Consider the following 23,625-nt stretch of genomic DNA (forward strand, 5'->3'; position numbering starts at 1 on the left):
TCCAATACTTATGTCTGAATGAAATGATTATTTCTACGAGATTTTGCATATTCAGCTAATAATGCTATCAAAATCAAATAACAATAAAAAGTTATTTTGTACATAATGTAACTTAATCTTTAATACTATATAGAACTTCGAAATACGACTAAAAGGTGCGAGTTACGCGGTTAAATACCTTTTTTTCGATCGAAACTTGAAAGTGAGGATAACTCAATGGGTAGGGGTATGGGTTCGACTTTTTCTATTGGGCAACTATTTTTTTCTTTTCATTGTTTCAGCATTTTTTTATGCGATTATGCATAATTATTTGATTTCCTATATATTCAATAATAAATTTGTTCCGAACTCTTAACAAATAAATAAATTTTTAGAATATTTAAATTTATAGCTCCCTACATTAATATAAAGTGTTCGAATAGTTCATATATAGTTTCTTTAAAATAATTTGTTTCATTTTAAATTGGTTTGGCACAATGCTTGACATAACATGCACAAAGCTATGCCATTTTAAAATATGTATATCAATCAAGCCGATTAAGTCCATCCTAAACGAAAATCATCGATACTCATGAATTTATGATAGTCGTTCTTGATATAATTGCGCGTTTTAAAAAATGCTTACTTTTGAACACAGAACTTATCTATCCATATTTATCAATGAAAGTTTATAAGATGCATTAATGACAAAACCTTACTTTATCAATTATAATCTTATCGTAAATTTCAAACTACAATACTGTGGGGCAAATATTAAATAACCACTATGTTGCGGATTTTATGTAAGTCTGCAAACTGTAAAATGTAATTAAACACAAATAAAAAAAAAATGTAAATTTTAATCGAGAAATTTAGCAATCTTGAAAGCCTTGATCGGCATCTTTTACAAGATGTCAGTAATGCATATTCAATAACTATGAAAATCTAGCCAAGCATGGATTTTTTTCGAAAAAAAATTGTATTAAATTTCATTTTTCATTCTTTATACAAGTTTTAACCTTTGGTGCAATTATATCCTATCGCAAATGCATTATTGACGTTATTACTTGGATACTTCTTCATAACGCTAAATCTTCAAATTAGTTATGTATTTGTTACTAATAGAAGTTGGAAAGGTATTAAAAAAGGAAATGTTAATAAATATACATGTTTAATTAAAAAACAAACAAGAATAAATTAAATAATTTTATTTCTTAGGAAAGTCTAAGTTTTGTAATAGATAAATTGCTTTTTGTGTCTCTTCTTCATCAATTTCTGGATGTTGATTCTCAGGTGGCGGACTAATTAAAACATCATGGGCAATATCAAACCATTGTTTTAGTTCGTTGGCAGAAGGAAAATGATCTTCTTGTATTGGCGTTATTAATGATTGAAAATCATCAGTTGATTCTGCATTTTGGGAATTTTCCAAATTTTCATTTGGAAAATTTGAATTTTGAGATATTGTTTAAGCACTCAGATCTCATTTTTAAAATATCTGCACCAAATTCTTACATCTGATAATTTTCATGTGTAACCAATGTTTCCCAATCCATTTGCCATACCCTACTAATCGCAAATTCATTCCCTTTAATTTTGTATTAAATTTAAATTCCAATCTTAATTTCTACATTATTTATGCTAACCCTTTAAATTTTGTTCTTATTTATTCACCCTCAGATACAAATTTATTTAGAATGTATTCCTCTGAGGTCTATATTTGTATTCGAAAATAAAATCTTTAAAACTCTCTAAGTTATCATTTTCTCTTCAGATATCTAATATTTTTCTAATGACATAACTACTTTGGACGCATATCCAAATTCCAAAAAAAATATGGAAAAAATAAAAATGAAATTGAAAAATACAATTTTTGATATGTAAAAAGAGATTTTGAAAAAAATTGGGAAAAAGAGTATCTAATAAAATTGTTTGAGATCTATGTAGACATAGTTTTTACATTAAAAAATCAATAATATTGAAATTGATCTGAATATATCTTTTTTTTTAAGTTTGAATGCATTAATCTCAAAGCATTTGATAAAATACTGGTTTTATTTCAAAATTCTAAATAATTTGTAATTAGATCTTTATGATGTAATTTAATTTTAAACAAGTACAGATAAAGAGAATCATAATAAAGGTGATCTATATTGCTTAAGTAAAATTGAGTATAATAGATCGATCTTAGCAACAAGATCTGAGGAAGTAGATCTTAGCAACAAGATCTGAGGAAGTAGATTTGAGAGTCGAGAGTTTAGATCTTAGCAACAATATCTGAGGAAGTAGATTTGAGAGTCGAGAGTTTAGATCTTAGCAACAATATCTGAGGAAGTAGATCTTAGCAACAAGATCTGAGGAAGTAGATTTGAGAGTCGAGAGTTTAGATCTTAGCAACAATATCTGAGGAAGTAGATTTGAGAGTCGAGAGTTTGGATCTTAGCAACTAAATCTGAGAGTTTTATCATTTCCGGCATATTGGGCCGAAAAGGAGTGATCCGCGTAAGTATGAAAAAAAGTGAATTTTGTTGTATGGTGTTTTTTATTATATCCGTTTCTCTCACAATTTTCAATAAATATTATTGTTCAAACGGAAATATAAATAAACAATTCAAAAATAAAAATGTAAATGTAAATTGAAAATGTATTATAAACATGCTAAAAAGCGTATATTTTAAACTTAAAGGAAAAATGAAATTCGTAAAAATGAGCATGATGTTTGATAAGGGAGTTTTAATTTTTTTTTCAAAAAAATTAAGGAACTTAAATTGAGATTATCAGGCTATGTAGTGGTATTTTTACGATCTGACTGCAGAAATCGAATCAGCGAGACCCGAAGATTCATATTCCGCCGGAAAAATAGGGTTTCGAGGCGTAGATAGGGATAAAAAGATGCTTTAAGAAGATCTCAGTAGAAATATGGTTTATAAGAGGATATAGGTCAGGATATAAGATTATGAAAATTGAAGAAGTGAATTATCAAGATGTATTTATGAGTAAACTATATTGTTTTAAGCTATCTAAATCTGTTTTGATATAAATTAAAGCGTATACTTATGCAAAATGCGAAATTTAAATTAATACTTTTTTTTGCTATTTGGACACAAAGCTAACAATCCATCCAATAAATGACGTATACCTAGCGAGATGAAGCATTTTAACATGAAAGACAAGAAAATCTGATTACTTGTGTTGAAAGTTTCTGTATTTCGTCTTCTTCCAAACACAGCGTTCAGATGCAGAAGAAAATGCAGCCGTAATGACGCAAAAAGACACTAAAATAAATTGGAGAATTTCTGTAAAGTTTTTACTGAGCTTTGTTATTGAACCCGAATTTGTTGCTGAGTGACAGGATATTAAATCTACGACATTCATGAGTAATTGTTATCAATTTGTCAATAAATTATGTTGAAGATGGTTTAAATGTCTTCGAAGGCATGAAATTAGATCCTGAATCTGTTTGAGTTAATAAAAGAGAACAAATGTTGAAAGAGTTGTCATATTGCCTACAAAATTTTCAAACATTTGCATTGAGACAATGTGAAAAAATGATGTCCAAAATACCTTTACTAAAATATTTTTAATTTGAATCATAACAAGGACAAACAATAATGGCAGAATAAGAAAAAAAAACAAAGATGTTATGATTTGAACAGTTGCCTTTTAGATTCAAAAAGAGCATAGTGTTCCCAACGACTACACTACCTTCCTTTCTGATAAAAAGCTGAATAATTAGTATTTAATGAATTTTCCAACTTGGGGATTTGCGGCTTTTCCAAAATCTGTTATGATAGTTCTATATAGCAATTGATATATAATATGTTTTTTATAATCAAATAATTTTTTAGTCCAGATAAATTTTTTAAAATTTCAAAGTCTTTCCATTCTACTAATGCTCTTCACATCCATATTCTTTACCATATATGTAATATAACGCCTTATTTTAATTCCCATGTTTACGATTTATTTGTCGAAAAACTGTCTTGCCCATTAACATCTCGCGAAAATTTTCGACTTTTTGAATGGCCGTTTTCAAGATCTCAAAAACTGTGGGATATTTTTTACAAAGCTAATCGACATTTATTTACCACATATATGTACTATACAATGCACCTGGTTTCATCGAATTTTTACCGTCAGTTTTCTCGTGAGACTACCTTTATTCGTTTATAGAACAAAATATAAGGATTAGAAGACTTTGTATTTGATGAAGCCTTATAAACAGCCTCATCATTATACGTATACCAACTTTCATCGGTAGAATCAAAGATATTTGCTGTATAATGGCCTCCATTTAGAGTTCCTATATGATTAATATTAATATTAATATAGGCGTAAAGCCTATATTTCTGTTCTTTATCCTTTTGAGGTCCGACTAAATAAGGAGACATGTCGATTTCTGTTGGAAAATCAACAACAACGTTTAATTTTTTATATTCTCCGTTTTCTTGTGTAAATCTCTGCAGTTGCATAATGAGAACATCAGCAACAGACCATATTGTAGCATTTACAACCGCATTTACGAACTTTTTGCAGTGAGGACAAAACCATTTGTTGAAATTCTCGAGTTTTTGAGGAAATGACATTTGTTTTATCCATTCTTCAAGCCCGTAATCTGTTTGGTTACATGGAAAAGAGCCATCATAACCGTAATCGAGTGGGCATAAAGATCCCCAGTTAAATCCTAATGATTCTTTAGTAAATTCGGGATTTAATATGACTTTGATACTTTGGTTGCTTATATCTCCGTATTCATCGTTTTCTTCATCAAAATTCGAATTAAAATTCAATTTTATCGAAAATTTCTGGTTTTTGAAATCTATTTCTGATGAATGTGTCAATGATTGCTCGAAAGCTCTCATTTTGTCCGTTGTCGGATACTTAGATTTCTCATAAATAAATTTAATTTTTTCTTCAACGATTTCTTCAAGTTTTTTGGACTTTGAAGGTGCTTCTATAAGTATTGGACCATCAAGGACCTCGAATTGTCCACGAACTTTTGATTTTGGAACGACAATATTCATTAAAACTTGCATTGAACTGCAAGAACGTTCAATTGCATAAAAATCAATCTTTTTGACGGTTTTAGATGCAGTTATTTTGAATTCCGATGACAGAAAATCTCTTGGAAAGATATATAAATCTTCTGCTTTAAATCTCGTTTGTGCGTCATCAAAAATGTCATCTATTTCTTGATCTTCACTTACTAATATCTTTACAATGTATCTTGGCCGCTTAAGATCAGCGGGAATGTACATATATCTGATTGTTTCGAGACTTGTCTTCGAAATCGGGATAGAAAGTGAAGAATAAGCATCAAAAACAACTTTCTTGTTTCCGCATTCATCGCATTTCACTTCTGTTCGTAATTGTCCATGAAATATATCAACAATAGCAGAATCAAACAGAAGTTTATGCCTTTTCCATGCCAAATCTGCTGTTTCATTATCATTCGTGCCATCACCAACAACTCCTTCGATGTAGCACCTTTTTGTAACTCGATTTAAATCTCCACTCAAATCTGACAATAAACAAAGCAAAAATTCCTGCGAATCCTGTTGTTGGCTGTTATTAAATTGTGGATGGAATTTTCCTATCGAGTTTTTCAAGTCATACGGGGAAATAACTTTTTGTTTCTTTGTCCAGATGTCATTTATCAATTGCGCGAACTGATGAGCAACGATTCCACCTGTTCCTTTCGGATTCTGCTCATTTAACTCTCTCCGCCATAATCCGGACTCGAAATACTGAAATAATAATTCTGTGTGCGCTAAAACTTGAAGAGAAGAGTTGATATAGCATGTATTACCTATATTATCTAATCCTACGTGTCCTAATGTTTGTGGTGTTGCTATAATTGGCGTAATTCCAGATGACATCGAAGAATTCGTTCTGGAAATGGTAAATTTGCCTCTAGATGATGTATTTCTATTGTCTGTTTTAAGTTTTAATAGTATTTCTTGCGTATTAATGATATAACATTGTTCTAAGTAAAAATCATCTCGAAATATGGATAAAACGTTCTTATTCCAGTAATCTACGAGATATGTGGCATCAGAATTGATTCCAAAGTGTTCGCATGCTCGCTTTTTAATATCTCGGACGTATTCGTATCGATTTGTTAAAATTTCGAATTCTTGGTCTGAAAAAATGATTTTAAGGTGCCATTTTATGATTAACGGTACTGGTGTATTTGTAGCTGGGCTATTGATCATTTCGACAGTAATTTCTGGCCCGCCACCGTACCAATCAAAAAATAATTTATAAACAGCTTCAGGAATGCAAATATAATCGTAATTATCCATGATTGTGATTTTTATTTGATCTTTATCGAGTAAATGGTTATTATCTATTTCACCAAGTTTAATTTCAGGATCAATTTCTTCATTTTCAAATCCTGTGACTTTCTTCCATTTTGAAAACCATCTAAATGATAGTAAATAACCCTTATCGCCAACTTTGAGTTCATTTTGCTCAAGAGCTTTTGCTATTTCCAATTTTTGTTTCTCATTCGTTGGCGCCATATATTTCTGACTCAATTTTGTATCGTTTTTAAATCATATCATTTAAACATACAAAATAGAATAAAATTTTAAAAATTAGAAATGAACTTTTCACTTCACTTTTCTTTTTATTATCAATATAAACTGTCAAAATTATTAAGGAATTGAAGAAAAAAATGTTTTTTGTAAACTGTCAAAAATAATTTTTTTATAGTTTGATGAATAAAGAAGAATCTTTGAGACAGTTAGAGAATTGGAAGCAAAATATAACTAAATCTCTGGAAACTGTTCAAAGCGATTATGATAAATATGTAAAATTATTAAAGACATGCGTTGAAAAAGAAAGATTTCAATCAATTATTGAAGATCTCGAACAGTACACATATATTGCAATATGCAGAAACGGATATACTCAATTACTCGAAGTGATTAACGAGGTTATCGAGAATTTCGAATCAATTTTTAATAATATTCATGATGAAATTTTACAAGTCAAGCTTGAACATCTTCGTGGCATTGTTAATTTAATTAATGAAGGCAAGCTTGGCAAGAATAGACTCGAATTGTCTATTTTGGACGACGTACAACCTGATGAACCAAGTCATTTCGAAAACATCATATTTGGAGATAGCCAGCCAAGTCCACGCGACGTAGTTATGAATACAAATGAAATTGCTTTCGCAATTGGCGACCATTCTCAGCTACTTTTAGCTCAATTAAGTAAAATTGTAAAATATGAAATGATTATTCACAAATCAACGGTCAAAAGCCAAACAGATTACATTCCCAACGACAAATATCCACAGAGTCCTGACAGAAACTCTTCAATTTTTATTCATTTCGATTATCAAAAAGAAAATGAGAAATCTATACCGATATTACTACCAAAAACCATGAAATCATTACTCAACCAGATAAAATTCCACCATAGATACGATTGGAAAGTCTCCAAACTCATAAATGATTCAAATGAAGAGATTACAAATATAAAAAATATATGCCCTGGAATGACAATCACCGTTATTTGCGAAAAGCCTTTATCTACGAAACCAATAGTTGTCCAAACACCTGATGATAAAGGCCAATTGACGCCAACTAAAATTTTCAACCCATCTCCTGAAATTTATCGTTATTACCACGACGAATTGCTTCCAAAACAAAAGGCAGAACGATTATTACAGGGAAATTCAGAAATTCAAGAGCAAAATCAAGAAAATGAAACAAATTCACCGATGAAACTCAGCAAAACACAAAGAAACTATCAAAAAGAGAATGATATCATATATCCATACGCTATGACCAGATTAATTTACCAATCTACCTTAAATCAAGGAAAAAAGAAAGATATGAACTCAACAATGGCTCCTAGACGACTTCCTCGCTTCTTTCCAGGTATAATTCCTTCATTGGAGATGTATTCTCCTAAAAAGAAAGAAGAAATTCGCGAAATTAAACCAAAAACTCCGAAAATTCAAGACGAAGAAGTAAAAGCGAGCCCTACAAAGCTTGCCGCCTTGAAGATGGTCCGACCTATTGTCACAATCAGTGATAAAAAGATAGAACACATTGTAACTTCGACGGATTCAGCGAATATCAAGGATTCTATATCGGCAACAGTATTCAATAACCTTGTTAAAAATTCCATCTTCGGAGATCAGGCACAGTTAAGCAATGGATCTGAGGTTTTCGAAGAAGAAAAAGAAAATCAAAATCAAATTAAGGTTGAAAACGACCAAAACGACAAATCTAATGATGAACTGATAGACGAACAGAAGCATGAAGAAGTCCAACCCTCAAATAGCCCTGAAAACGAAATTTTGAAAGAAAATGAAAAAATGCCAAATCCTGAAAACAAAGCGGAATCGAATAATAATGATGAAAATGATTCCCCTACAATGCAGCCATTAACACCGACGAAACAGATAAAGCATAAAAAGCTTGATTCTAAACGTCCTAAATATGTATCAACAAGTCATGAAGATTTTAAGTATCTTGATATACCGACATCTCCTGATCCTACAAAGTGCTTGTTATCACCAACTGTTTATGATTTACCATCTGAAAACGAAATATTGGATGAAGGAATGGAAGAAGAAGATATTCCTGAACCAGAAGAAGAAAATATGGAGCCATTAGAAGAGCTCCATGAGTTTGATGAAGAAGAAGATGATTATGCTGAAGATGAAATGGAATTATAAGTTTTTTTTTACTCTTGGTTTACTTTTTTTATATACTAGAGTCAAAATCTCGAGCACAAAAGTGACATTGAATACTTGTAAGTATTGAATTCCCATGTAAACTATTCATTTCTATCGTTTTTTGTAGTCCACATTTCCTCACTCTCGATTTTACTCATAAAAATATTAAAAAATCACTATACAATATATAAAATATATATTTATATGGTTAAAACAATGTTATTTTTGCGAGATTTCATCTGAAATTAAAATTAGGGATTTTTGAATTTTGAACTAAAATTTGTGATTGGCAAATATTGAATAATCGATTGGAATATGAAAGAAATACTTTAAAATTGAATAGAATGTGCCGATAGAATTTTTCTCACAATTTTAAAAAGTTGTTCAAATCCTATTTTTGATTGAGTTTTTGCAATTGTTATATATCAAGTGACAAGCTAAAAATAAAATTTTTGTTGCACTACTATTTTTGCAACAATTTGTAAATTACGTGCATCCCTTGTATTCCAGTGATCAACATCGAGATTACATATTGTAAGAAATCCTTTTGAAGTAGATCTCTATTTGAATTCAAATTCGGACAGTCTATTTCATGTTGCTTCGTGAGAATGTATATAATTTGCAATGTGAATATTATATAATTGATTCTGTATAAATAAGTAATTATGCTTTAGGAAACTGCTCGGCATTGCATGAGATCTAATCTTATAATAATTTTTTAGATATGTTGAAATATGTAATATTTAGCTTCAATATCATTTATTATGGTGTGTCTTTGCTGTTTTTTTGATATTGGATATCAATGACTCTTCTGTGAACGAAAAAATCATATAAATCATTAAATTCTAAACGTAAGCGAAACTCATTCAATTTATTATTAGAATCAAATCTATTTTAAAATTGAGCTATTCGTTAAATCACAAAAGGATACTTTATATTTTTAGTCAAAATTTGTTGATAGGAGCTTATTGGCGCAATCTCATGTTCTTCCTGGAAGCAGCGCACAGACCAGTCAGAAGCGCTCCTTCCAGGACCAGAAAGACTAGAAGGGGGCCTGACCTTGAGAAAGGACCCCCTTCCAGGTCTTTCTGGGACAATTCGGTTCGCATTGCGAGTGTCTGCTGCTTCTTTTGACCAAAGCAGCAGACACTCGCAATTATATGTTGCAGCAAGTGCATCTGTGGTGTCGGAATGCACTTGCCGCGAACTTCGAGCAATCTCCTGATCTTCCTGGAAGCAGCGCACAGACCAGTCAGAAGCGCTCCTTCCAGGACCAGAAAGACTAGAAGGGGGCCCTGACCTTGAGAAAGGACCCCCTTCCAGGTCTTTCTCCAAGGAACATTGTGCCATTGTGGGAGACATGCAGAGGCAATGTCTCCCAGAATGATACATTGCGACTAACACGAGTGAATGGGACACTCTATTCTTTCAATTTTCTCATTAATATTTTATCTTTTTTTATTAGATCAATAAATAAACTCTTTTAATGTTCACAATTACATAAATCCATATGAATCAATTCGCTATTTATTTAGTCTCTAATTTTAATAGCTTTTTTGAATCTTGCAATCTAAATAATTAATATATGCAGGTCATTTTATTTTTTTTCTTAATTACGTTATATATAATAATAGATTATATGTCCAAATCGAACAAATTGTGAATTTTTACTTTTGAATGGTATTCAAATTTACCCTCTCCTAAGAAAATGCCCCAACAATATATAAATATATAAAATGCTTTTTATTTTTCAAATGAAAGAGTTTTAATCAAAAGAGAGGGAGACAAGATAGAAATTAAAAACAAATTTAAAATTACTTGCCAAATTTAAATAAAAATACATACAAAACTTAAACTGTAAGCGCAAAACGAATCGGACTGTGATCATTGAAGAAATCGTATGGATTGAAAACAGCTTCGCTGCTTTCAACTGAGGTTGATTCTGATTCTGACGACTCGGACTTAAATGATGATCTGAATTTCATAAATCTGGAAACTCTGAAGATATTCGGACGGATTTCTTGATATAAATCCGGATTATGAGTGAGTTGATATGAAACATCAGATTCTGTAATTTTGGAACCACTAACCGTTGAAAGGCATAAGGCTCTTGCTATTGTTTGTGGATGTGCCTCTTTGAGGATGCCAAGTGCAGCGTTTATGGCGTTATCAAGAGAGCAATAATCTTGGACTTCTGGTTCCGGTGTGTTCTTAAACCAGTATGTTCCGGTATGAGTTGGTGAAAATTCTGCCGCGTGGGTTGTGAAAAACCTCATCAATTTTCGACTATCGACATCTGGAATTTCGGCCATAGCTGTCATTTGAGTAATGGAAAGAGGACCGTTTTCTACGAGGAGTCTGTTTATCATATCGAATAATGCTGTATCTGAGATCGCAAGTGTGGATTGGAGACTCAAAGCCCAACGATCGTACGCTGAACGATTTATATGAACGAAACGGTCTGACTCTTGCAAGGCCTGAACAATTTGACACTTGGATATTGCGGTAGAAGGTGTCCAATCATTGTCAATGCGAATTGAGCAGGTTAATCCCTGAATGTATTGGTATATATTGTCTGTTGAGATTATAGCTGATTCATGTGAATTGAAAACAAATAGGATTAATCTTTCAAGGCTCTCATACTGATTATCCATATTTTTTTCTGATTGACGATAAAAAACTTTTTGATGATACGATTTTGAGTAATTTAACTAGATATCTTATATTAAATGATTCCTGAATTGGCCAACTTCTTTGAGAGAAAAAAAATTGTGAGCAGGATCTGGTACATTATTATTCCGATTCAATGCATAGTATAATGGGGATGTTAAATAACTTTTGATAGTTTAATTCAATTTTGTCATGGGATCAAATGTACTATCGTAAGATATTATAAAGCTTCTGTTGTCAGTTAAATTAGAAATTGAATTGATTTTTACTTGATTGAATGAGTTATTGAATGGTTTGAATTATTTTTCAAATTTTAAATTGAATTTATTTCGAACATATTAGCCTATTTGTAATTAAACAAACTGATATATAAATAAAATCCATAACGTTCATTATTTTGCAACTCGAATTACATGTGTTCTAAATTCAGTTGTTGATATAATATTATAATTCAATAATCACGTCAAAAGAAATTCAAAACATTAGAAATTATTTCAAAAAGTGGATTGATATTTTGAATAGTTCTTTCAATATTTATTATAATTTTTACAAAATGGAAACTTACAAATAATTTGTGCATTTGATTTAATGACTACAAAAGAATTAATCCGTATTCTTTTCATATATGATTATTTCCGTTTATTAATAAAAGAACAAATCGACGAAAAGTGCCATATTCATAAAATTAAATAAAAGCAAATGTTTCTTTTTTTCTTCTTTATTTTCATTTTTCTTTCCATTTCCCTTGAAGAGTTAAAATTTCTTCCTTATATCTAGTTTATGAGTTAATTTTTTTGCAAATCTTTGATGAGTTCTTAATTTTTTCATTTTAACCGAAGATTTATTTCCATTTACTTTCAAGAGTTTCATATGCAGGCGATTTACTGATAACCATCTGTAAATTTTTTTTCTGAAAAATGACAAATTGCCATAATGACTTTTCATATAAAATACAACATAACACAATCAGTTCAATTATTCACATTTAAGCAGATTTGAAAATAGATCCAACTCCTCAGAAATTTTAGAAACTTTTCAACCATGGAAGTGAATCAGCGTCTACTTGAGTCACTCCCAAATCCACCAGATGCTCTAATAGAACCAATACTTTTCATTAGGAAAGTTGAAAAGCCTAAAGAAAACGGAAAAGTTGGACATCGGATCTTTTTGGCCACAATCTATGGTGCATATTTATACAAATCGAAATTCTTAACAAAGAAGATCCAATTTGATACTCTAATACCATGGGATCGTGTTAGAGAAATTTATTCTCCAGCAGAAAACGAAATTATCCTCAAATACTCAGATCAAACATTCCATTGCCGTGACCAAGCGTACAGAATCATGCTCACACAGATAATGAAGAACCTCGTAAACGTTTTCTTAATGTCCGAGCTACCGATGTTCAAATCAGATCAATACATACCTAGCCCCGATTACATGGACAAGTATTATCCACAATACAAACGCTTTCTTTTCAAATGCCGAGCAAATGATCGAATTCCAACTCCAGAATTTCTCCAAAGCTTTAACAAATACACACAAGACATCAAGAATAACTCAGTTATAGCATTTAACATTGGCGAAATTGCCGGTTTCGAACCTTACGCTGACTTAATTTTTGAATCTCTTGATGTATGCAATTTTATTAAGATTCTAATCATTCCTGAGACTACAGAGCATAATTTATGGACACCTCTCGCCAATTTCATACGCAGAACTAACTTTATTACGTCAATTGAAATTTTTGACAAAATTTCGGATGGTTTTAACAGTTTTTTGCAAGCCATTATACAGAACCCTAATTCTAAGATTCAATCCTTACTATTTAACAAATCCAAAGTCACTTCCAAGCAAGTTTCATTGTTAATTGAGTTAATGAGGATGAAACCGATCATTCAGCTTGGTTTTAACGAGTCAGTTGACAATTTCTATCCCATTATAAAGGTTTTCGCTAACAATAATCAATTCCAAGCGTTAAGATCTTTAACAATAACTCATGTCAAAGGCGCATCGGCCAAAAACGCCATCCAACATCTTCCACGGCTCATCAAATTAGATTTCTCGTATAACGATGTCGATATCACCCCTACAATCAAAGAAATTGCAAATACCAAGAATTGTCGTATACGAGAGATTTATTGTGATAGTAATTACTGCAAGATGAAGCCTCCACGGAAGATGAAATTACCAAAGAAGTTCGATAAATTCATTGGTACAAACATAAAATGGTTTGGAAACAATTTATTATCGTTTATTAACATTTTCTCGCATAATTCGATGAATCCGGACCTTAATGTCGTCATAGATCTTAGTAATGCTGATATAGAAACTGAAGCAAAGCTCGTTCTTTTCGAAAAAATTTCGAAATATCCAATACCAAATTTATTTGCTTTCAAATGGGAAGAAAACCCACTCCATCAAGGTTTCTTCGATTTCCTGGCTGCATGCAAGAAGCTAAAGTACCTTTCTTTGTCAGGTTGTTTCTCGATTTCGGATAATTCAATGGACCCTTTCTTAAAATTCATTTCTTCCAACAAAACAATCAAGAAATTGGTTGTTCAAGGCCGAGAAAACAAGAAAATCGGCGTAGCTGTTGGAAGAATTTTGGATGGTTTAGTAGATAAGCGAATACAGTTACTTGATATATCTAATCAGTGTATACAAGATGATATATTCCCTTTGCTTAAGAAATTCCTTGACAAAAACTTTTATTTGGAGAGTTTGTACTTAGATCAGAATCAATTTCAAAATCCTGATGATTGGAGAGACTTCGTGAAGTATCTAAAGGGCAGACATATCAAAATGCTGGTACAATTACCTCATAATGACCTCAAAGACTTAAATGGCCCAATTAAAAGGTTCAAAAAGAGGGATTTGAGAGAATTTATTGCGGATTTGAAGATTATTTCGTGCTATGACAAGTACTCTGATAAGAGAATTGGCCGTAAAATGACGAAATCTGTTTCATTTACAAAAGAAGACATAGAAAAAGCGATGTCAAGGTCATCTTCTCAACCAGAACTATCGCAATCATCAAAAGGAAACGAAGAAGAAGACGAAAACTCGATGGATGAAATCGCTAAGAAGATGAAAGACGAATCTGAAGGTGGAGACTCGGAAGAAAACGACGACAACCAGAAATCTTCTTCTTCAGATGAGGAAGATGCAGAAAATCAGCCAATACCGAAACCACAATTACCTCAATCTCCTCAAACTCCCTTTAAACTTCCACCTCCCCCATCATCGCAGTCACCTCCCCCTCAAATACAAAGAACGATACCACCTCCCCCATCATCACAATCTCTCCCCCCTCAATTTTCAAGATCTCCTCCATCTTCACCACAGAGGATGCCAATAGCGATGCCATCATCTCCACAACGGAACAGAATGATGATGCCACCACCTCCACATCAATCTCCTCAAAAACCAATGATGCCAATGCCTCCATCTCAGATTCAACAAAATAGAATGCCAGCACCACCTCAACAACAATACCAACAACGAAAAGTTGTTAATTATAGGAATGTCGGCGGTGTTTCATGGGAAAATGTTGAATTGGGCTTTATTAATGATTCAATTTGGGCCAGAAACTATAAATTATCTCCTGCAGATTCATCAGCAGTTATAACACAGCTGTTCAACAGAGAATTTGCTTTGCAAAGACTATCTGTTGCACTGAGACGCAAATAATTTTATATTAGTTTGTAAATAATATTTGTTATGTTGTTTTTTTATATATATACACAAAGAATTTTAATAATTCATGTAAGAACATCCAGAATTTCACAAAACCAGCTTTTCGTCACCTTACTTGTCGTTGTGTCAAGATTATCTCAGGTGATATCTTTTGCCACTTCTTTGTGAACATCATTCCTGACTCAGTTACATAATTGGAACACGGTCATCACATAAAACATTTACAACTATGGATGTTGTCTATGAATATAATTATAGATTAAATGTGTTAATTTATCTTACTTCTGGGTGTTTTTGGGGATTTTTATATTCGTTTTTTCATTCATTTCGAATAAAATTGGCATGGATCCATTTTCAGCACAAACTTCTAAAGTTATGTAGATAATAATGCATTTAGAATGAGTACAATTTAGGAGAAATAAAATTATAATTTCAACAATTTTAAAAATGAAAATTATATTTTCCTAATAATTCATAAATAAAAATAAAATAATTTAGTCAGAATTCAAATTTATATCTCCCATATATGCAGCGAAGTTAAATACTCCATCTGAAATGAAAGATCCATATTCAATAGCTGTTCTCAACTTTGAAAGCATTACTTCATATGATGTATATAAAAACATGTCGATTGACTTGAAACAAGTATGGGCATATGGTAAAAGACCATTGATCATATCATGTTCTCTGCCATCATCAATAAAATATACAGTAATTTTGTCTGGCTTTGATGTGAATCCTGTGATGAACCTTATTAAAGAAATTCTTTCTTTATTTGTCATTTCTTCAATGCATTTAATGAACATACGATTATGTAATGTATAATTACCCTTGAAATGAAGAATTGATGCTAATTGATAAGCTGAAATTTCATTATCTCCGCATAATAATTCTTCAATAATATCTTGTGTTAATGTCTTCATATATTCTAAAGGAATTACTGTAAGGAAACCATATCCTGGATATGATGGACCTTCTTTCCAAGATGCATAACTTCCTCGAGCACCCAATGCTTCAATCTGGTAACTTCCAATAGGAAGGTAAACTGTGTAAGGACTGCATTCAAATTGATTATCGTTGCATGGATATCCAAAAACATATTGTTTCTTAAATCTTGTAACATTTTCAGTTCCTACAGTCTTGGAAAGCTTGTATTGGATCATTCTTCATTGATTATCGTTCTTAATTTTTAAAATGCTACAGTTGAGGCGAAAATTGCCGTTGTTTTTGATTACAGTAATTGTCACTTTTCATGTAATTTTTTGACAATAGCGATCCGATCAATAAAAATTATATTTTATGGAATTAATTCATATTTTATTCTTATAATATGATGCAATATAAAAATTGGTACAATTGAAAAGAATATATATATATTGGCCTATTAAAAGAGCATAATTTATTTGAAAGGATAGTGATTCGTATTGCACCTCGGTTGGAGTTACCAATACCGCGTGATGTAGGACTAAAGTAAAGTGGCATAGTTTTGTTTCCTTCAATCATAATAGGATTAGAAAAGAAAACGCCTGAGTAATGGATAGAAGATCCTGATGGATTTGGAGTTTCATCTAGCTGACTTTTCAATGCAACACATCCTTCATATCCTGAGATGAATGAACTACCACCACCACCAGCACCCGTGAAATTAAGAGATTTCCTCCTATACCTCCCATATCCTTATACGCATAATTTATAGGAGATTTACCAAACAAACCAGAAATACCAGAAATCCAGATCACAGATTTGGCCGTAGAACCACCAAAGGTTTGAGCACCACCTCCAGCGTTCACAGATGTACAATCAAAACCATATGTATGACAGTCTGAACGACCAAATCCACCGATAAGACCACCGGCATTTCCGCCAATTGATCCAGTCCATTCGGCACCTCCACCGCCTCCAGAGACCATAATACGTGAGCGGAGAGATGAAGGATCTGACCATTCAAAAGATTCATTGACATACAAACGGATATCGGATGATGCACCTCCAAACCAAAATGTTCGATCATCTTCTTGTTTCAGGAGATTAAAAAAAGCAGTGGATCCTACAAAAAGATATACATTCATTGTGTTATTTACTTTCAGAACACCTGATGTGTACCCACCAAGACCCGGAATTGCAGGATCTGATTGAACGTGAAAGTGTCCAACAGAACCCCATGCCTCGATTTGGTAATCTCCTGGATTTAAGGTAACTGTGTATGGAGTACATTCGTAAAATGAATCATTACATGGATATCCAAATGTATATGATTTCTTCACACGAGTTACGTTAAGTGTACCAATTCCTTGTTTTGAAAGGTTATATTTTATCATATTTTAGTTTCTTTTTCATACAAATCTGAAAATTCTTTAAATTGACTGAATTGAATCTAATTTGCAATTGCGATATTCCACTATCCTTGGAAAGCATGTATTAAAACACAATTGAATTTTTGTTCTTACATTATTGAATTTGCTTTCTAAGTATATTGTCATATTGAAATTATAGCCGTTGTTACTCATTTCAACGATTCTTTTTTATAGAATTCACTTTTTGTCTTTGAAATATTCAAATATTGAATCATTTGAAATACAATATTTATTCTTAATCATTCATTTATTCTGATAATATGGAACAAAATAACAATTGAAAAATATAAGAAGAAGAAAAGTATATAAACTCATAATCAGTACATAAATAATATGGGAGAACCGTAATTCTGATTGCACCTCGGTTGGAGTTACCAATACCGCGTGATGTAGGACTAAAGTAAAGTGGCATAGTTTTGTTTCCTTCAATCATAATAGGATTAGAAAAGAAAACGCCTGAGTAATGGATAGAAGATTCTGAACAAGGATAGCCGAATACGTATTGATTTCTAAATTTTGTAACGTTTTTTGAACCAATATTCTTTGAAAGCTTATACTGAATCATTCTTCATGTTATTTAAACTTTTCTGAATTCTTGGTCAATTATTATCTGTTATGATGATTCTTGATTACATTTTTTTTATATTTTAAGGTTGTGTAAAATATGTCAAAAAGTTCCATCTGGATTATGTAATGCTCAATTAAATTTATTCTCATTGTTAAGTTGTTTTAATTACATATGCATGCACATAAATTATAGATTTATTTAGCTAACAATTAATCCAAGATAAAGAATATGAGAGAATCGGAGATATAAACATATATTGTTGTTGCATGAACATGCTTGAGATAATAGAATGGTGATGCGAATGGCACCTCGACCTTTGTTGCCAATGCCGCGTGATATGGGACTATAATAAAGAGGCATGTTCTTGTTGCCTTCGATCATGATTGGATTTGTGAAGAAAATGCCTGAATAGTGGATCGGAGAATTTGTTGGACTTGGTGTTTCATCTAATGAACTATTTAGAGCAATACATCCTTCATATCCTGAGATGAAAGAACTTCCTCCACCACCAGAACCTGTATAATTCACAGATGCACCACTATAATATCCATTTCCTCCAATTCCTCCCATATCTTTGAATTTATAATTTATCGGAGATTTACCAAATAAACCTCGAATACCAGATATCCATTGGACAGTTGGAGCAGCAGATCCACCAGAGATCTGAGTTCCACCTCCAGATTTCACAGATGAACAATCCCAGCCACTATTTTTGCAAACAGTTTGGCCCACGCCGCCAACAAGACCGCCTGCATGGCCTCCTGTGGATCCTGGCCATTCAGAACCCCCACCACCGCCAGCAACCATTATTCGTGAGCGGAGTGATAGAGGATTATTCCAATCAAACGATTCATTAGCATATAGTCGGACATCAGAAGATGCTCCTCCAAACTCAAAGTCATCAATTCCTTCATAATATAAAACCGAATTAAAAAACGAAAACGAACCAACATATAGATACACAGTCAGTGGCAGATCTGTACTTAACACGCCAGAAGTGTATCCACCATAACCTGGAATGGAAGAACCAAATTCTTCTTTTTTCCAAGCTTCAAATAGATAAGAACCCGGATAAAGTTATGAATGATAGATTACAAACTTTCTAAGGATAATGTGGGTACAATTAACGTTACAAAGGATAAAAACCAGTATTTATTTGGTTACCCATGTCAAGACGACCAATATAATTGTACACCATACAGTGTCAAATTTATCAAGTCAAAGCTCATAATCGTAGATACATCGAGATAAACTTCAAAAGAAAATGAAGTCTAATAAACGAATGTATCTCAGAGAACGAAATTTTAAAGTGTAAGCAATACAGAAACATTTATTTAAGAAAAACCTTATACAATAATTTAACAATAATACACATTCCAGATTTAGGGTTATATCGTCATTCATTTTGGTTAATAGATGTTTATGCATTGAACTATGATATCGGTTTTTCCTTTGAATCATTAATGAGATCTCATTACTGATAACGTCATATTTGTTCTATGTTATATGTCATGAAATTAATGCAATATTATTGTATTCAATCAAAATGTATTAGTTTTTGTTCTTGCATTATGATTTGCCTAATCTTAAAGCAGGAATTACCTTTTACAGGAGATTTTAAACCACATACAGAAAAGCCACCATCTCGTGAACTTGTTATTGCAAAATCTCAATAAAAACATATCTCAAACTACGAAACCAATTAGTAATCTCAAACTAACAATATAAAACCTTTATAATCTAAAAAGATTATTCAAACTATTTCATTTTACTAGGAGTTGAAAACAAATAAACATATGAAAATATGTTTCGCATGAAAATATAAAAGTTCAAGATTATCACTGCAGAATTTAAATGAAAGATCTGTGATTCTAATGGCTCCTCTATAGGAATTACCAATTCCTCGTGAAGAAGGACTAAAATATAAAGGCATTGTTTTATTTCCTTCAATCATTATTGGACTTGTAAAGAAAATCTCAGTATGATGGATCGACGAGTTGGATTGGCTTGGAGTTTCATCTAAAGAACTATTTAGTGCAGTACATCCTTCATAGCCTGAGATAAACGAACTTCCACCACCACCAGCGCCTGTATAATTCACAGATGCACCGCTGTAGTATCCATTTCCGCCCACCCCACCAAAATCTGCAGATTCATAATCAATATTTGCCATACCAAACAATCCAGGAAAACCAGTTATCCATCGAACGGTTGGTGAAGATCCACCAGATGGTTGTGTTTCATCATCAGAATGCACAGATGGCGATGCAGCTCCACCAGAGGTCTGAGTTCCACCTCCGGACTTCACAGTCGAGCAATCCCATGAATGATAAGAACAGTTTGTTTTGCCAATTCCACCAATGAGACCACCTGCATTTCCACCAATGGATCCTGGCCATTCAGCTCCACCACCACCGCCCGAAACCATTATTCTTGAACGAAGAGATAAAGGATCTTACCAATCAAACGATTCATTGGCATAAAGTCGGACATCGGAAGATCCACCCCCAAAATAATAAAATTTTTGTTCTCTTTTTATTAAATAATTAAAATAAGAAATAGAGCCAATAAAGAGATATATCTTTAATGTATCATTGACTTTCAGGATACCAGATGTATATCCTCCAAGTCCTGGAATAGCTTGACCTGCTTCAAGTGTTTGAGATCTGCCAACAGACCCCCATGCTTCAATCTGATAATATCCGGCTCTAAGTAATACCGTATATGGTGTACAATCATTATAGAAATCATTTTCGCATGGATATCCAAAAGTATATTGATTTTTGTCATGTGTTACATTAAGGGACCCAATATTTGGCTTTGAAAGCCAATATTCGATCATATTTATTTACTTTCATCTACATATCAATATCAATAAAAGGAATGTATCTTTTTTGGAGAATTATATATTTGAATAAAAAAAATTCAAATTCTGATCTAATTTCCTTATTTGACCTACAATTTTCGACAGTTAACCTTAAAATTAACTTTTAGCCTTAATCCAAATTTTGAAAACTCTGCCTTTTAAATTATCAAAAAATTAAAAAATTAATATTTTCGAGTGTAGGATTGTTTAATTAACTAACAATTAATCCAAGATAAAGAATATGAGAAAATCGGAGATATAAACATATATTGTTGTTGCATGAACATGCTTGAGATAATAGAATGGTGATGCGAATGGCACCTCGACCTTTGTTGCCAATGCCGCGTGATATGGGACTATAATAAAGAGGCATGTTCTTGTTGCCTTCGATCATGATTGGATTTGTGAAGAAAATGCCTGAATAGTGGATTGGAGAATTTGTTGGACTTGGTGTTTCATCTAATGAACTATTTAGAGCAATACATCCTTCATATCCTGAGATGAAAGAACTTCCTCCACCACCAGAACCTGTATAATTCACAGATGCACCACTATAATATCCATTTCCTCCAATTCCTCCCATATCATTTGAACTATAGTCTAATTGTGACATTCCAAATAATCCTGAATATCCAATAAGTCTATTTGAATTAGGAGAAATTACTGTTGGTGCGGCAGTTCCGCCAGATATCTGTGTTCCTCCACCAGATTTGGACTTTGGGCATGAATATCCTTCATCGGAGCAATCTGATTGTCCTATGCCTCCGACAAGTCCACCTGCATGACCACCTGTTGAGCCATGCCATTCAGCTCCCCCACCGCCGCCCGAAACCATGATTCGTGAGCGAAGTGAAAGAGGATTGAACCAATCAAAAGACTCATTAGCATATATACGAACATCGGATGACCCGCCGCCAATTGGAAAAAATCTTTTCCTTTATAAAATAACATTACGTTAAAATAAGATATAGAGCCTACATAAAGGTATAAATTCAATGAACTGTTTACATTCAATACACCGGATGTGTATCCTCCATATCCTGGAATTGATGGATTTTCTTCCCAACCCTGAAAATCACCTCTTGATCCCCAAGCTTCGAAAAGGTATGAACCAGGCTGGAGTTGTACAGTATATGGACTGCAATCATATTGGTCATCTGGGCATGGGTATCCAAAAACATATTGGTTTCTATACTTTGTTACATTCTCAGTCCCGACATTTGGTTTCGAAAGTTTGTATTCAATCATATCCCATTACAAAATATGCTTTTTGATATTGAAATGATTAACTATTATATTTAAAGGATTCTTGATACTTTTCATGCAAATTAGTATTAAATTTTGAAATATTCTCATTCCAGATTTCTAATAATGATTATCTTCGAAAATTTTTCATAGTGATAATATAGTACTTTTCAAACCTAGATTGAGATCTTTATTATTGCAAATATGCAATTTTATTTGACAAATGGTTTTTTAAGGCTATTTTATACATCATCACGATTGAACTTGTAAAGAATATTTCTGAATAATAATTTAAAATAGATCTCAATAACAATGATAATTCAGCTTTGCTATTGATGATAAAATACAACGGTTTATTATTTAAGGTTAATTTTATTTTTACACATTGAATATACTTTTAAATCAGAAAAAAGAATAATATACATTATCATATTTTTTTTCTGAAAATGATACTTTGAAATCATGGATTGAAGATAGTGATAAACTTGGTGTTTCATTTTCTGCGCTTTCCAACGCAATACAGTGTTTATATCCTGAAATGAGTTTCCTCCCACAGTATTGTCTGTAATATCTACAGATGCACCGCTGCAGTATCCGTTTCCATCAAAATCATATGAATTATAGATAATGGGAGCTATTCCGAACATTCCCTTATATCCAATATAACCCTCAACTTTTGGAGGTGCTTATCCACATGATGTTTGAGTTCCTCCACCAGGCTTTGATTGAGTGCATGAATCTCCGGAGATCAAAGAAAATTATTAGTGTTCTAATGAAAATCAAAATTAAAAATTTATTCCAAGTGAGCCATTTGAGAGCCTCTCAAAGTTTTTGCAACTCAATTGGAATAAATTTGAATTTATACAATCAATACGAACACTTTTTAAATGAAATTTAAAAAGTGGTTGTATTGAATTAGTATAAATTTTATTTTTGACAAATAACCTTAAAACGTGTTTTACTAACATTAATTTTAGAGATTTATATTTTCTTGAGAAATCATGTTTTATTATGTTGCAATAAATCCAAGAGTTAAAATGTGGAAAAATCGATAATTCAAACACAGATTCTTGTATGAACATATTTTTAATAAAAGTACAGATATTCTTATTGCGCCACGACTCTTGTTGCCAATGCCACGTGATGAAGGACTATAATAAAGAGGCATGTTCTTGTTGCCTTCGATCATGATTGGATTTGTGAAGAAAATGCCTGAATAGTGGATTGGAGAATTTGTTGGACTTGGTGTTTCATCTAATGAACTATTTAGAGCAATACATCCTTCATATCCTGAGATGAAAGAACTTCCTCCACCACCAGAACCTGTATAATTCACAGATGCACCACTATAATATCCATTTCCTCCAATTCCTCCCATATCATTTGAACTATAGTTTACAGGAGATATTCCAAATAATCCTGGATATCCAGTCAACAACTTGTTGGTTGGAGAAACAACAGTTGGTGCAGCAGATCCTCCTGAAGTTTGTGTTCCACCTCCGGATCGTGATTCTGAACATGAATATCCTGCCATTGAACAATC

General features: G+C 32.4%; 10 protein-coding genes across 10 annotated transcripts; 2 read left to right on the forward strand and 8 right to left on the reverse strand.

The window, feature by feature from the left end:
* Positions 1 to 3,823: 3,823 nt before the first annotated feature.
* On the reverse strand, positions 3,824 to 6,503 carry TVAGG3_0438170 (ubiquitinyl hydrolase protein; the record flags this gene model as incomplete). The annotated part of the gene is made up of 1 exon (XM_001328269.1): positions 4,116 to 6,503. The coding sequence occupies one exon, from the start codon at positions 6,501 to 6,503 to the stop codon at positions 4,116 to 4,118; it is 2,388 nt and encodes a 795-aa protein (XP_001328304.1).
* Positions 6,504 to 6,650: 147 nt separating this feature from the next.
* On the forward strand, positions 6,651 to 8,992 carry TVAGG3_0438180 (uncharacterized protein; the record flags this gene model as incomplete). The annotated part of the gene is made up of 1 exon (XM_051234113.1): positions 7,841 to 8,680. The coding sequence occupies one exon, from the start codon at positions 7,841 to 7,843 to the stop codon at positions 8,678 to 8,680; it is 840 nt and encodes a 279-aa protein (XP_051103843.1).
* A 1,279-nt stretch (positions 8,993 to 10,271) lies between these two features.
* TVAGG3_0438190 (uncharacterized protein) lies at positions 10,272 to 11,381 on the reverse strand (the record flags this gene model as incomplete). Its single annotated transcript, XM_001328268.2, has 1 exon — positions 10,531 to 11,334. One exon carries the CDS (start codon positions 11,332 to 11,334, stop codon positions 10,531 to 10,533), a length of 804 nt encoding a protein of 267 aa, XP_001328303.1.
* A 997-nt stretch (positions 11,382 to 12,378) lies between these two features.
* TVAGG3_0438200 (uncharacterized protein) lies at positions 12,379 to 15,104 on the forward strand (the record flags this gene model as incomplete). Its single annotated transcript, XM_001328267.1, has 1 exon — positions 12,392 to 15,043. One exon carries the CDS (start codon positions 12,392 to 12,394, stop codon positions 15,041 to 15,043), a length of 2,652 nt encoding a protein of 883 aa, XP_001328302.1.
* A 439-nt stretch (positions 15,105 to 15,543) lies between these two features.
* On the reverse strand, positions 15,544 to 16,212 carry TVAGG3_0438210 (ubiquitin protein ligase protein; the record flags this gene model as incomplete). Its single annotated transcript, XM_001328266.1, has 1 exon — positions 15,544 to 16,212. One exon carries the CDS (start codon positions 16,210 to 16,212, stop codon positions 15,544 to 15,546), a length of 669 nt encoding a protein of 222 aa, XP_001328301.1.
* Positions 16,213 to 16,629: 417 nt separating this feature from the next.
* Positions 16,630 to 17,367, reverse strand: TVAGG3_0438220 (glycine-rich protein family; the record flags this gene model as incomplete). The annotated part of the gene is made up of 1 exon (XM_001328265.1): positions 16,630 to 17,367. The coding sequence occupies one exon, from the start codon at positions 17,365 to 17,367 to the stop codon at positions 16,630 to 16,632; it is 738 nt and encodes a 245-aa protein (XP_001328300.1).
* An 802-nt stretch (positions 17,368 to 18,169) lies between these two features.
* Positions 18,170 to 18,778, reverse strand: TVAGG3_0438230 (glycine-rich protein family; the record flags this gene model as incomplete). Its single annotated transcript, XM_001328264.1, has 1 exon — positions 18,170 to 18,778. One exon carries the CDS (start codon positions 18,776 to 18,778, stop codon positions 18,170 to 18,172), a length of 609 nt encoding a protein of 202 aa, XP_001328299.1.
* Positions 18,779 to 19,742: 964 nt separating this feature from the next.
* On the reverse strand, positions 19,743 to 20,399 carry TVAGG3_0438240 (glycine-rich protein family; the record flags this gene model as incomplete). The annotated part of the gene is made up of 1 exon (XM_001328263.1): positions 19,743 to 20,399. One exon carries the CDS (start codon positions 20,397 to 20,399, stop codon positions 19,743 to 19,745), a length of 657 nt encoding a protein of 218 aa, XP_001328298.1.
* Positions 20,400 to 21,048: 649 nt separating this feature from the next.
* Positions 21,049 to 21,672, reverse strand: TVAGG3_0438250 (glycine-rich protein family; the record flags this gene model as incomplete). The annotated part of the gene is made up of 1 exon (XM_001328262.1): positions 21,049 to 21,672. One exon carries the CDS (start codon positions 21,670 to 21,672, stop codon positions 21,049 to 21,051), a length of 624 nt encoding a protein of 207 aa, XP_001328297.1.
* A 1,419-nt stretch (positions 21,673 to 23,091) lies between these two features.
* Positions 23,092 to 23,616, reverse strand: TVAGG3_0438260 (glycine-rich protein family; the record flags this gene model as incomplete). The annotated part of the gene is made up of 1 exon (XM_001328261.1): positions 23,092 to 23,616. One exon carries the CDS (start codon positions 23,614 to 23,616, stop codon positions 23,092 to 23,094), a length of 525 nt encoding a protein of 174 aa, XP_001328296.1.
* Between the last annotated feature and the right edge of the window lie 9 nt (positions 23,617 to 23,625).

Source organism: Trichomonas vaginalis, chromosome V (assembly GCF_026262505.1).
Source record: "Trichomonas vaginalis G3 chromosome V, whole genome shotgun sequence".
In the NCBI taxonomy this organism is placed as follows: Eukaryota; Parabasalia; order Trichomonadida; family Trichomonadidae; genus Trichomonas; species Trichomonas vaginalis.